Raw genomic sequence first — 15,003 nt, 5'->3', positions numbered from 1 at the left:
GAGTGTTTCTCAAACTAGCCTCTGGAGGGGCCCTTGCAGGCATAGCTCCAGCAATTCCAAAGCTTCACCAATAACTCACAAAGAGAACCTGGCTGACGGGAACCTGGGAGCTGAGCTGGCCTCTGACAGAACTGTAAACAGAACAGAACAGAATGCAAGCAGTTACTGCAAAGGTTAAGGTCAAGGCGTTGGGACTTCCCTGATAGCCTAGTGGTTAAGACTCTGCACTTCTACAGCAGGGTTGCAGGTTTGATCCCTGGAAGGCATATGCCAGGGGAGGTTTTGTGGGGAGGTGGGTGGGGAAAGAATCACAGAGATGAGCAGAGGTAGGAAACCACCCATTTTTGCAGTTCTCACTAGGAGGTTTGCTGCAGAAAACTGGTGGGCCTCAAGCCCTGAACTCTTCAGGGCAGGGGCCACTAAATTTTGATCCATGTGTGACACTGATTTTTGCTATAACCCACACTTCTATGTCACTGTCTTGAAAAAGGTGGATCTGACATACTAAAGAGTAAAGTTCAGTTTGCTGCAAGTTATTTGTAAAAGCATAGCCGAAATCCAAGCCCATGACAGAGAACCATGACATATTTCTTGCTGCTTGGCTAGTCTCCTGGGCACACAGGAAGGCAAAACAGGATAGTCAACAAAGTAAAGTAAAGTAAAATGGAGTCGCTCAGTCGTGTCTGACTCTCTGCGACCCCATGGACTATAGCCCACCACGCTCCTCTGTCCATGGGATTTTCCAGGCAAGAGTACTGGAGTGGGTTGCCATTTCCTTCTCCAGGGGACCCTCCTAACCCAGGGATCGAACCTGGGTCTCCCGCATTGTAGGCAGACGCTTTACCATCTGAGCCACCAGGGAAGTCCCAGGATAGTCAATTGTTCTACTCAAACGGAGCAAGAATGTCCTTAAAGGGACAATGCGATGACTATGGGTTCCTTTACAGATTTTATGAAACACAGTTACACCCTAGTAGTGACTGTGTGTGTGAGACTGTGTAGTTTTAATGTATTTAAAATTTTTTTGAAAAGTTGCAAAGATGGGACAGAGAGTTGTCACACACTTCTTATCCAGTTTCCCCTGTTATAAACATCTTACATCATTATGGTATAGTGTCACAATTTATGAATCAATACTGGTACATTGTTATTAACTAAAATCCATAGTTTACCCAGATTTTCTTAGTTTGTACCTGATGTCCCAGCCAGGGTACCACATTATATTTAGTTGTCAGATCTTCTTAGGCTTCTCTTAGCTGTGACAGTTTCTCTTTCTCAAACTTTCCTTACTTTCGATATCCTTGACAATCGCAAAGGGTACTGGTCAAGTATTTTCGAGAATGTCTCTACATTAGGGTTTGTCTGATGATTGTACTTTAACTACTGCTGCATATTTAGGGTTATTAGGGGCTTCAAACACGTCACCAAAAATGTCAGAATTAGAAAATATGCCTCAGACTTAAAAAGTCTGAAAACCATTGGTCGAACCTCAAAGCAGATAGTAAATATACATAAATGAAGTTGTCACGATGTTTATACCACCTTCAGTTTCAAACTTCAGTTTCAAAATACCCAGGTCCGTTTATGGATCTTTCACACCATGGCTGGATAGCAACCTTAATTTATAAACTGTGTGCATGTCACCCTCAATAGAGCCCAGGCCATCAGCCACCCAGCCTCGTTTCCCAGCTCAACTTAAAAAGGAAGGCAACAGCTTTTCACTCAAGGGTCATCATGGTAATAATTCATCCTGAGGTAAAAAGGAAGTTCAAATTAAGCCTAATGAGATTCCAAGCTTTCAACAGAGTATGTTTTTAAAGTACAAGCAGAAAGGTTGATCAAACTTTCAATGAAGTATTTTCTTTTTCAAACGAGTAAAGTCCAAATTAGGGAGCACAGAGGATTACACCCTATTAATCTGTAATGTCTGATACCAGAAAAGTACTTTCATTAAGGTGAAACTATTGTAGATATGCTAGAAATTAAATCTGTACAAGGTACAGACTTAAAACACTTTTTAACCAATCAGTCTGCTCTCAATAGTACACAGGAAGTCACCAGTCATAAGCATTTGGAGCACTTAACATTATTGGCAATGCTGGAGACGGTACAATATTTAGCTCAATAAAAAGAGACAATACCTGATATGTCCTCTGGAGCTCAGAATTCAAATATGCAAACTGGCATCCACCCAGGCCTAAAGATGTGTTCTCTGAACCAGAAAGGACTCACCGTGTTGGCCAGTTCTAGATAGCTTCCTCCTATGGAGTTGCCAAAATGCGGGGACTGAGCGAGCAGCTTGCGGAGCACAGCAGCCTGCTGGTGCAAAGAGCTTCCCCCATACTCCAAAATCTTCTGCAGGGCTGGCTGACTCTGCAAGTCCGGACTCTGGAGGTCCCTGGCTCCCGAGTAGTACTCCCAGCTCTCCCTGGCTGCTGATAAGGCACCTAGGTCCAGAAGAGACAGTTGGGGCGGGGAGGGAGAGGAGATATTTCCTGTGTTAGCCTGTGGGTGGCCAAGAGGCAATGATTTGGAAATCCACACGTCAGAACACATGTGGCGCCCGGCTGCACACTAAGCATTTTCCCTTTCAAAGTGACACATGGGGTGCCTGGAGATAAAAGCCATTTCAGGCAAAGCATTTAGAAATAACTATCCAATGAATATGCGCCTTCTCCCAGTCCAACAGAAATGTTTAGTGAAAAGCACCAATGAGCCGAAAAATGGGAAGCCAGATCACAGCTACAGCTGTCTGTGATTTAGTGTTCTGTATGATGAGCCTTCTGTCATCCTTTTCCCCACTTGAGCAGGAAGGAAGCAAGTGGGAAGATAAAAAGTTAGATACAGCACTTTATCGTCATTTTCTGGTGTCGACATATCCTTACCTGGAAGAAACTATGGGAAGCTAGACTGCATCTGCCGTGTGCTTGTGCTCCCAGCAACAGAATGTGAACACCAGTGATAAGCATAGCTTCAGAGCCTAGTTCATAAAACCCACAGAGTGTGATTCTTCTTGCTCTTTGCCTCTGGCCTGGTTCAGATGGGCATGGCACCGTTGGAAGCTGTGTGGTACAGATGGCAAAGCCGCATGACAGAAGATGCCTGGATCCGTGAACTACCTCCTGCAGCAGGGTTGTCTGCTGAGCCCAGGTACCATTTTACCTTTATGTGATCAGGAAAAGGAAACTTCTTTTGTGTTGGATTCACCATATATTTTTGGTTTGTGAGAGGAATTAGGATTACCTTAACTACCACAGCAGATTAGAACCTAATAAAAGATGCTAACCATTAGAACAGCACAGCAAAGTATAGTGACAAGTAAACCTAGAGAAGGTCTAACCCAACAGCCCTCATGAGCGATGGGGGGTGCTCGGGGAAAGCTTACTGGAGGAGAAAGACTGATGCTTCAGCTGCTACCTTTGCTAGAAAAAATTAGACTTGGAGTGATGCTTGCTTCTTTATGTTTACTTCTGATTCGAAGTCCCTTGTGGGTGCAGCTGGCTGGTGGATCGTCGGTCACATACATCTGTCTCAGCTGTAAGAGAGGAAATGTGTTTTCTGGTTTCCTCTTTGGGGAGATAGGATTTGTAAGATGAGACCTTTTCCCAAGAGAAGGATGAGTATGCAAAAGACCTGGGCAGTCAGAAAACTTGACAAAGAAAGGGCTACTCACAGGTACCATGCTAGGTGCTGGGGATAAAGCAATGAGCATGAGGAACTGTAGGCCCTGCCTGTGGAGTTTTCATTTCAGTAGGTCTTGATACATGACTTATAATTGCAAAAAAAGGGATTCATTAAAATGATTCAATTTATACCACAAAAGGAGAACATATGCAGATTCCTCTACAATTTACTTGAGTATAATTACATACAGAAAACCACAAATTATGTACAGCAGGTTCTGATGTGAATTTCCAATCTCCTCTTATTGGGGATCGGTGAATTTCACCAAGGTAATTGGGAAAACTGTCTTATCTGGAACCACTTCAGATACGTTCATATTCTGCTGATCTTCTTTAGTCAATCTGAACCAACACTCTTTTCATACAATGATATATGGCAGAGTGACATGTCTTTACCAAAGCAGACAATTCTGTTATTATGTTTGCAACTGCCCAAAGAATGCTCAAACTACCACACAATTGCTCTCATCTCACACGCTAGTAAAGTAATGCTCAAAATTCTCCAAGCCAGGCTTCAGCAGTATGTGAACCGTGAAATTCCAGAAGTTCAAGCTGGTTTTAGGAATGGCAGAGGAACGAGATATCAAATAGCCAACATCCGCTGGATTATGGAAAAAGCAAGACATTTCCAGAAAAACATCGATTTCTGCTTTATTGACTATGCCGAAGCCTTTGACTGTGCGGATCACAATAAACTGTGGAAAATTCTGAAAGAGATGGGAATACCAGACCACCTGACCTGCCTCTTGAGAAAGCTGTATGCAGGTCAGGAAGCAACAGTTAGAACTGGACATGGAACACCAGACTGGTTCCAAAGAGGAAAAGGAGTATGTCAAGGCCGTATATTGTCACCCTGCTTATTTAACTTACATGCAGAGTACATCATGAGAAACACTGGACTGGAAGAAGCACAAGCTGGAATCAAGATTGCTGGGAGAAATATCAATAACCTCAGATATGCAGATGGCACCACCCTTATAGCAGAAAGTGAAGAGGAACTACAAAACCTCTTGATGAAAGTGAAAGAGGAGAGTGAAAAAGTTGGCTTAAAGCTCAACATTCAGAAAACTAAGATCATGGCGTCTGGTCCCCATCACTTCATGGGAAATAGATGGAGAAACAGTGTCAGACTTTCTTTTTTGGGGCTCCAAAATCACTGCAGATGGTGATTGCAGCCATGAAATTAAAAGATACTTGATCCTTGGAAGGAAAGTTATGACCAACCTAGATAGCATATTCAAAAGCAGAGACATGACTTTGCCAACAAAGGTCCATCTAGTCAAGGCTATGGTTTTTCCAGTGGTCATGTATGGATGTGAGAGTTGGACTGTGAAGAAAGCTGAGCGCCAAAGAATTGATGCTTTTCAACTGTGGTGTTGGAGAAGACTCTTGAGAGTCCCTTGAACTGCAAGGAGATCCAACCAGTCCATTCTGAAGGAGATCAGTCCTGGGTGTTCTTTGGAAGAAATGATGCTAAAGCTGAAGCTTCAGTACTTTGGCCACCTCATGCGAAGAGTTGACTCATTGGAAAAGACTGTGATGCTGGGAGGGATTGGGGGCAGGAGGAGAAGGGGGTGACAGAGGAAGAGATGGCTGGATGGCATCACCGACTCAATGGACATGAGTTTGGGTGGACTCCGGGAGTTGGTGATGGACTGGGAGGCCTGGTGTGCTGCAGTTCATGGGGTCGCAAAGAGTCAGACATGACTGAGAGACTGAACTGAATTGAATCGAAAGTTTATTTTAATATTAAAGTCTATTCACTGAATTGCAAGGGCGGCTTTGCTTTCCATTTCAACACAGACTTCAAAATGCTTGTCCTGCGTCTGTATGCTCCTCTGAACGCTCTCTGTCTGCCTGGCCTACTCACATTCTCTGTCCTGGCTCCAGTAATGTGTGGCCAGAAGACTGAGCTCAGAAATGGGTAGAATCATTGATAGCCTGGTAGGTCACACATAAGGCAAGTAGCATAGGGCTGGGCACTTGTCTTTTATGTTTGACTATGTTATCCCCAGCACCTTGCCATCAGTCAGTTCAGTTCAGTCGCTCAGTCATGTCTGACTCTCTGTGACCCCATGAATTGCAGCATGCCAGGCCTCCCTGTCCATCACCAACTCCAGGAGCCCACCCAAACCCACTTCCACTGAGTCGGTGATGCCATCCAGCCATCTCTTTCTCTGTCGCCCCCTTCTCCTCTTGCCCCCAATTCCTCCCAGCATCAGAGTCTTTTCCAATAAGTCGACTCTTTGCATGAGGTGGCCAAAGTACTGGAGTTTCAGCTTTAGCATCATTCCTTCCAAAGAACACCCAGGGCTGATCTCCTTTAGAATGGACTGGTTGGATCTCCCTGCAGTCCAAGGGACTCTCGAGTCTTCTCCAACACCACAGTTGAAAAGCATCAATTCTTTGGCGCTCAGCTTTCTTCACAGTCCAACTCTCACATCCATACATGACTACTGGAAAAACCATAGCCTTGACTAGATGGACCTTTGTTGGCAAAGTAATGTCTCTGCTTTTGAATATGCTATCTAGGTTGCTCATAACTTTCCTTCCAAGGAGTAAGCATCTTTTAATTTCATGGCTGCAATCACCATCTGCAGTGATTTTGGAGCCCCCAAAATATAGTCTGATACTAGCCTGTGACATATCTGGTGTTTATTACACATTTATTGAATGGGTTGCTAAATCACCCACAGTTGTAGTACCCCCAGGTTTCATTTCTTAATCAGGAAAAGCAACATGAAGATCAATTAAAAAAATCAAAATAAATGATATACTTAAACTTATTTCTTTAAGCAAAGTTGTTTATGAGAACTTTGTTTCTTGGATTAGACAGCCCAAGGAAGCTCCATTTGAATTTATTATGCTGTATTAGTAGACCCAAACCCAGTTTCAGGCAGAGTCATATCATCAGGTTAGCTAAGCTCCATGTTAATCAGAAAGATTAAAAGGCCCTCACGCTATTACCTTAACAACTTTTGCTGAAGTGATGCTGAGAATGCAGATCCTCTGCCAAGGAGCCAAAACAATCATATTAGCTTCTACATAAATGGACCACAAACAACAAAGTGAATTTTAAAACAATACAGTAGACGTGTATAACTGAGACACTTTGCGGTACAGCAGGAATTAATACAACATTGTAAGTCAACTGCATGTCAACTAAAATATACAGTAGACTATTCCCATCACTCTCTTTCAATCTGTCATCACATTAGATTTTTCTATACAAAACCCAACAATCCTGAGGCAAAATCAGTCATTTAACTTGGAAAAACTCATGGAAAAATTTCAAAAATGTAGGTCTAGCAACTCTTGCTCTATGAAATATGATAGTGCTTGATGTTTTTAGGCTCACCCTCAGCCTCATGCTAGTCTCTTCACTCTCTTACTAATCTCAAAAGAAGCCTGCTGACCACAGGGAGGTGGCTGTGTTTTCTTTCCCTGAACATGGACACCATTATCGTCTACAGTGCCCCATGCTCACTGGGCTCTCTGGTGCCTCTTCTTAGAAGGACACTAACCCCATCAGATGGAGGGTGCTGTCACCATGACCTCGTCTAACTCTGTTCTCTCCTCTGTCCCCAAGGCTCCATCTCTGACAACTAACACATTGGGCTTAGGGCTTCAACCTATAAATTTGGGGGGGAGGGGCATAAAATATTCAGACCATGATAAGCACTGAGCAGAGGTTCTCCAGGCTAGTAAGGAAAGTGACTGTAAAGCACCCCTCTAAATACCAAAGGCCAAAGCTCTCCCTGGGCCTAGAGATCTCTGCACACAAAGAACCAAAGGAGGCCAAGATGCCTGACTCCATAATCATCTCGGGTGCTCTGAAGGAAGAGGTAAGATGTGTTTTTTAAGAGCTGAATATTTAGTGTTTAAAGGTGGCAGGGCACAGATTCTAACTGTTTCTCTTATCAGAAAAGCATAAGAAACAAGTGGCAATTTGATATGTTTATAAAATACATCACTGGGAAAACCCTGCTTTCAGAAAGGATGCTGGAACAGAAAATCTGCCAAACACTGAGATCCTTGCTCTGCTGGGTACTTGGCAGCTACAAGCTAGGGCTTTAATCCCATTTGCAAAGTGCCACCCAGGTTTGGTTCTAAAGCCTGCAATTAGCGTGTTTATGCACCAAAGGCTCTATGCCACCTCCCATGAGCCAAATCCCCATGAGAATAAGGTGGCCAACACGTGATATACCTGATATTTATGTTAAAGACACAATAATCATGAAAGATAAAATTTATTCAAAGCCACTAAGGACCAGGTGCATCCTAAGAGTCTTACATACGTTATCTTACATAGATCTATCAACAGCCTATGAACAATGAATTCATTTTTTCCATTTTAAGAAAAAGATATTTTCTTTCATTTTAGAGACTTTGCTCATTTACACAGAACAGTGGTTAAGAGCGGGGGTTTTGCGGTCAGATTCCTTGAGGTCAAGTCAAGAGTCATCATGACCAAATGTGTGACTTCAAGCAAATTATGTAACCTAAGCTTCAGTTTTCTCATCTTCATAATGGGCATGTCTAGCGCTAATTCGCTTCAGTCATGCCTGACTCTTTGCGACCCCATGGACTGTAGCCCGCCTGGCTCCTCTGTCCATGTGATTCTCCAGGCAAGAATACTGGAGGGGGTTACCATGCCCTCCTCCAGGGGATCTTATCGACCCAGGGGTCAAACCTGTGTTGCTTACACCTCCTGCACTGGCAGGCAGATTGTTTACTACCAGCTCAACAGGATGCATTTCATAGATGTGTTGTGAGAGTTGAGATTCAAACATGTAGAACATTTCAGACAATTCCCGGTATATGACAAACTGACCAAGAAATGTGAGCAATTATCTGGCCACAGCTCATGATTTTATTTGTAATCCATTTTGGACAATTTAATAGGGAACAAACACATGAGGGAAACTGTATACCATCCAGGTTCTGAAAGGTACCTGTTAAAATGACCAGTTCTTAAAAAATACATCTTTGGCACCTAACCTATGACTAAAACATCACCAATAGCTTTGTAGTATACTTAATATCAGCATTAAAGACAATGAAAATAGCCGATTAGGTCAGGGCCAAAGTTATGTTTCCCTGAGAATGGAATATTCCATTAATAAGTCAAAGTCTCCAGGTATCAGGTTTGATAGACTTGTTTCCTCTATTCTACTTGGCCAACTCATATCCAGAGGATACCTGGCCTTCCCAAAACACGTGGCCAGAACCATGAGGAAATCTGTCCAGCCCAGCAGTGGTGGCAGCAGGGGCAGAGGAGACATTTATTCATCAGACCTGTTCTCCGGCCATCCTAGCCACTCCTGCTTTCTACCTCTAGTCCTTTCTTTTCCATCCTTCATTTGAACGCCAGAGGCTTCTCATCACATCACAGGCAGGTGATAACACAGAGTGTTTAGGGGATCCTGAGACATGTACTAACAGTGTTTTGTGATACTGTTTGTATTTAGTGCTCACCAATCTTGCATTTATGTGGATTGTTTAGAGAAACTCCCTAATTTATTACCCTCAGTGGCAAGAGAGAAAATACTCCTTTTAACTGGAAGCAGCTACCTTTCTGAATTCAGACCTAACATACCAACAGAAAGAAGCACAGGGAATTTGAACAAATTGAGAGTCAGGGGTTAGCTGTCCCCATCATAGCACGTTTACAATTCCTAGATTATACTGACATCAACAAAAGCAGTAGTAAATCATTTAGTTCAGAGCTGAATCACCATATGAGTCTTTGGTCATTTATTAATGTCAACTCTTGGTACAAAATTCAGGAGCTTAATTCCCATGAGGGCCTCTAGCTTTCTCCAGCACAATTTACATTGCAAACACAGGCTATCTTAAAATCTGTGTCTGTGGTTTCAAGGAGAATTGGGTAGAAAAGAATAGCTAAAAGAACCTGTGTCCTTCTAGGAAAAAACAAAAAGTAATTCGAAGCACATATCTTACTAAGGGGAGGTAAATAATATTACCTCCCTGGTGATAAAAGTCAGTTCTTTGGCCTTTGGCAATCTTTAGTAAGTGAGCCTATTAGTGTTCTATTTTGAATACAGATCACGTGTCCTCTCTGGGGACAGTGCACTGAATTTCTGTGGCACAATAGAGTGGAGGATGCATTTTGAAATGCAACTCCCTTCCCCAACCTACCTACAACCCCAAAACTACTACAGGTGACAAGAAAGAAAGAAATGAAGAAATGCATTTTTTTTTATTGGAGTATGCTTATCAACATCATCATCATTAGTGGATACTTCTTAATGTTCTACTCTGTACAAGCAAGTTCAACAGTCCTTGATGTGTTTAAGTAAAGGCTTGAGAACACTAAATGGGAGAGAGTTTAGGAACAGTCAAAGGGATAGCTGGAACAAATATAGCTTTTAAAATTCTTCAGTTTGAGAGTCTACTATTCTGTTGTTCACCAAATTTAATATAAAAAGCAGTGTCTTCCCTTCAGCAATGAATAAAGATGCTGAGGTAATCATCTTTAACCTTTAAAAAAATTAAAATAATATTTGGCATCTTATCTTGATTTGTCTAAACTGGACATGTGAAGGCAATAAGCAAGTTGGTGGGTAATTCAGGGCTAAAGAATTCAAAAGGGATTTTAGGGAAAGTATGTTAAAATGAGGAAGCACTGGAGTAAAGAAGGGTTAATCAAGTTTCACTTGACACTGAGGCTGGCTTTGAATTGGGGGGCTAACACCTACAGCCTATAAGAGTTCAAGATTTTTTAAAAAGATTTTGTCTCACTTGGTTAGAAGGCAGAGATTGTATTTTGGATAAATTTATCCTTCTCTTACAAGACATGTTAGTAGGCCGTATTCAGTAAGCCCTTGGTAGTCACTGATTTTTAAGTATCATAAGACTAAATGGGGATAATGCTTGCCGGGGCCAGCGTGAGGAACTCCGCCCATGGCAAAGGTCATGAGGAAGGAGGCTTGGCATACGCAAAGGCGTGATCAAGCCTCAGGAAACCCCCTGTTCCCGAGCATCTACCCCAAAACCAGAGTCTGTTTTATGCTTTCCTCCATAACCATTTTTCTTGGAGAAGGAGTAAACGTGCAGCTCCAAGGCAATAAAAATTCTTGGGCGTGACAAGAGTGTTTCAGCTTATGGACTCCTCTGAAGGTTATCCAGCCCACCTGTATAGGTTCGTCCGGCCACATGTGATTGTTTACAGCCTCCCAATCTGAGAGGCACAAGATGTTTTAGACTTACTAAAGGCAAATTCTTTTCGGGAGTTGGAAATTATTAGTATAGTGGGTTGGTTAGGAATTATATTGGTGAAGGGTTTTTCATTTGTTGTGCCAATAATTGCTGCTAATTCCCTACCCTGGGTGGGACAAGGGTGTTTCAGGTCAAACCTCTCTGCTGACAGACTAGCTTGTGTGACAGGATTATCCATACTCCTGCCACTACGCACATGATTGTTTACTACCTCTTAACCATAAATAGCACAGAGAGTTTTGGAGTATTTTGAGAGTCTTAATTAGCATAGGGCTTTTTCTTCTTGTTGAGTCAATGACTGCCGCCAGGCCTCCACATCCTTAGGCACCTGGGAATATATTAATCGATGTATTTGGAATATAGAAAAGGAAATAGAGTAGTTTTTGATGTTAGCAATACTATACTTTTTGAGTTAATGGATTTTCTCTTTTGTAATAGATCACTGTACTTTGTTATAAATCACTGTGTCCTTGCTATGTGAAAATGTAACTATCTTAAGATATCACTATCTTAAGACTAAATAGATCTTAAGGGGAGCATTGGTGAAAGGATTTTCATTTGTTGGGCTGATGTTTGCTGCTAAATCTCCATATTCCCTGCCCTTATAATGAATATAACTAGCATATAGGAGAAATAAGCATTAACCTTTAAGCATATAGGAGAAATAATTATTAACTTTTAAGATTAATGTTAACCTTGGGCTAAATAAATTCCTTTCTTGATTGTAACTCACTACACCCTCACCCTATAGGAATGTAACTTTATTTGGAGGGTGGTGCTTGGTTTAAGAAAAAACACCCTTGGAAAAAATAAGTTTTTTGGTTATCAGAAAGAAAGGATCATAAAATGTCAGCAGGTCTCACTCATGGCCAGAAGATGATGTAATATCCCTAAGACCTTTTAATGTAAAGCACCTGATTTTGATAAAGGTCAGGACTGCTGACCCCCACGTGATTCTGTATTCATCCCTATATGTAACAAAAGGTATATAAGCAAACCCCAAAATAAAGAAATTGGATCAGTTTCCGGAAAGACTGATTCCCCCGTGCCGCTTCTTTCTTGCTCCCGTTTTTCTGGCTGATTTCCCATCTGGAGCATGGATGCTATTCCATGTAATCCAAGTTATTCAGCCTCTTTTTCTCCACGAATCTTCCTACTACACTATCCGTTTCTAATCTCTCTATATCTGTAATTAAATATATATTTTTTCAAAGACGCCGACTCCGTCCCCTCACCTTCTAATCACCCTGGATCCACCGGGCTGGACCCCGGCAAGTACTAATCTGGACCTGTTCTCTGTGGTGAGAAGAATCATACATGTGCCTTACTGGCATGCCCCATAGGGGTCCTCATGTTTCTGGCTGAAAATTAGTATGATCAAAACGGGAAAATGCCAGGGTGGGGAACACGCAAATAGGAGTACAAAAAGTAAATGGTGATTCTAGCTTCTCAGTGAAAAAAATAGAATTCTTTTATTCTTTATTACTGAAAAGTTGGCGATTTTTATTTAAGCTTTTAAAATATGATAGATTATATTAATTTTCTAATGTTAAAGCAAGTTTGCATTCAAGAGACAAATACAACATAGTCAAAATATGTGCTATCTTGTTTATGTACTATTGATTTTGATTTGCTAGCATTTTGTTTACAATTTTTACATCTCTGTTCAAAAGTAAAACAGGCCTATAACCTTTCTTTCACTGTGCTTGTCACGCTTCGGTGTCAGGGTTATATGTAAGTTTATGTGAGACTGGAGCTAATTGCTCTTTCAGTGTGAGGTGTGCTTCCCTGCTAGCTCAGTTGGTAAAGAATCGGCCTGCAATGCAGGCGACCCCTGTTCCATTCCTGGGTTGGGAAGATCCACTGGAGAAGGGACAGGCTACCCATTTCAGTATTCTTGGGCTTCCCTCACGGATCAGCTGGTAAAGAATCCACCTGCAATGTGGGAGACCTGGGTTCAATCCCTGGGTTGGGAGGATCCCCTGGAGAAGGGAAAGGCTACCCACTCCAGTATTCTGGCCTGGAGAATTCCATGAACTGTATAGTCCATACGGTCACAAAGAGTTGGATACAACTGAGCCACTTTCACTTCACTTCACTTCAGTGTTAGGTAGACCTTGCCGGTGAAGTTGACTGGGCCTCAAGTGTTCTCTGTGGAAAGATTTTTTAAAAAAATTACTGTTTTAATTTCATTACTAGTTATAAAACTATTCATGTTTTATATCCCTTAATGAATCAGTTTTAGTAAGCTCTACTTTCTGGAAATTTCCTTATGTTTTCTAAACATTTAAGTGTATCAGCAGAAAGCTATTTATAATATTTTCTTTTTCTGTCTGCAGCATCTGTAACAATGTCTCTTTTTCACTCCTGATATTGGTTATGAAAAGTCAAAGTGAAAGTGTCAGTCGCTCAGTCATGCTTGACTCTTTGTGACCCCATGGACTATAGCCCTCCAGGCTCTTCTGTCTATGGAATTCTCCAGGCAAGAATATTGGAGTGGGTTGCCATTCCTTTCTCTAGAAGATCTTGACCCAGGGATTGAACCCAGGTCTCCTGCATTGCAGGCAGATTCTTTACCATCTGAGCCAGCAGGAAAGCCCTGATATTGGGTATGCTGCTGCTGCTAAGTCGCTTCAGTCATGTCCCACTCTGTGCGACCCCATAAACAGCAGCCCACCAGGCTCCGCCATCCCTGGGATTCTCCAGGCAAGAACACTGGAGTGGGTTGCCATTTCCTTCTCCAATGCATGAAAGTGAAGAGTGAAAGTGAAGTCGCTCTGTTGGGTCTGACTCTTAGCGACCCCATGGACTGCAGCCTACCAGGCTCCTCCATCCATGGGGTTTTCCAGGCAAGAGTACTGGAGTGGGGTGCCATTGCCTTCTCTGATATTGGGTATAATAAGCCTTTATTTGACTACTTAGCCTGTCAACAGGGTAGACTTAGTTGGGTGACATGATCTTGACTCAGTTGCTAGGTGTGCAAATCAGAGGCCCCTGGACGCCCTACAAACATGCCACATGACCTTCAGCCATCTGAGCGCACAGCCGACTGACAAACCCAGATATTGCCAATAGATAGCACCCAGGTACTTCGCATTCCTTATACTGTGCCAGGAGAGTTCATGGTCTTTTCCTCCAGCCACAACCTAGAGAACCTTCTTTGAATCCATGATTGATCGGGTTGCCTACTTGGCAAAAACCTTCCCACTCAGTATTCAATCCCTGCTCTCTTTATTTTTATTTTTCACCTTTTCCCCCATCTCTTTATTTTTCATTTTTTACCGTAACAACTACTTGCCTTATCTTTTTTCACTTTAGCATTCCCCCTCCCCCCACCAAGAAAGTGAAAGAAAGTGAAGTCACTCAGTTGTGTCCGACTCTTTGCGACCCTGTGGATTGTAGCCCACCAGGCTCCTCCATCCATGGGATTCTCCAGGCAAGAATACTGGAGTGGGTTGCCCTTTCCTTCTCCAGGGGATCTTCCAGACCCAGGGATCGAACCCAGGTCTCCCACATTGCAGGCAGACGCTTTAACCTCTGAGCCATCAGGGCAGACACCCCCTCCCCTCCCCGCCCGCCAAGGAAGTTATCAATTTCATACACCTTTTTAGAAAAACCATCTTTAGTCTATTCTGTGCTTCAAAATTGTGTACTTGTTTTCAATTTCATTGATTTTGGTTCTTGCCTTTATTATATCCTTTCTTCTCTTCTACTGTGTTTATTTTGCTGTTCTCTTTCTAAATTCTTGGCATGGATGCTCACCAGCCCTTTTCCTTTTATCTTCTAATATATGCATTAAAAGCTATAAAATTTCCTCTAAATGCTACATTTCAATTGATATTTTCATAATCTTCCAATTCAAATTCTTTTGAAATGTTCATAATTTTGTCTTAGATCCATGAACTATTTCATAGTATGTTCCTTAATTTCCTGTCATATGGTGTTTTCATAGTGTTTTGATTCATAGATTCACTGTATTATATTCAGAACACCTGATCTATGTTATTTCAATCCTTCTAAATTTGTAGAAACTCGTTTTATGGCCTAGACATGATCAAATTTTACAAATGTTCCATGT

At 42.1% G+C, this 15,003-nt stretch overlaps 1 protein-coding gene across 1 annotated transcript in view; it reads right to left on the bottom strand.

Moving 5' to 3' along the window:
* The window catches only part of MCC (MCC regulator of WNT signaling pathway), a 533,716-nt gene that overhangs the window by 381,669 nt on the left and 137,044 nt on the right, over window positions 1–15,003 (bottom strand). Inside the window, exon 3 of the mRNA XM_060418703.1 lies at window positions 2,233–2,447. Coding sequence (XP_060274686.1) covers window positions 2,233–2,447 — 215 coding nt within the window. The remainder of the gene's footprint in view (window positions 1–2,232; window positions 2,448–15,003) is intronic.

Source organism: Ovis aries, chromosome 7 (genome assembly GCF_016772045.2).
Source record: "Ovis aries strain OAR_USU_Benz2616 breed Rambouillet chromosome 7, ARS-UI_Ramb_v3.0, whole genome shotgun sequence".
NCBI lineage: Eukaryota > Metazoa > Chordata > Mammalia > Artiodactyla > Bovidae > Ovis > Ovis aries.
This window is presented reverse-complemented; position numbering and strand designations above follow the sequence as displayed.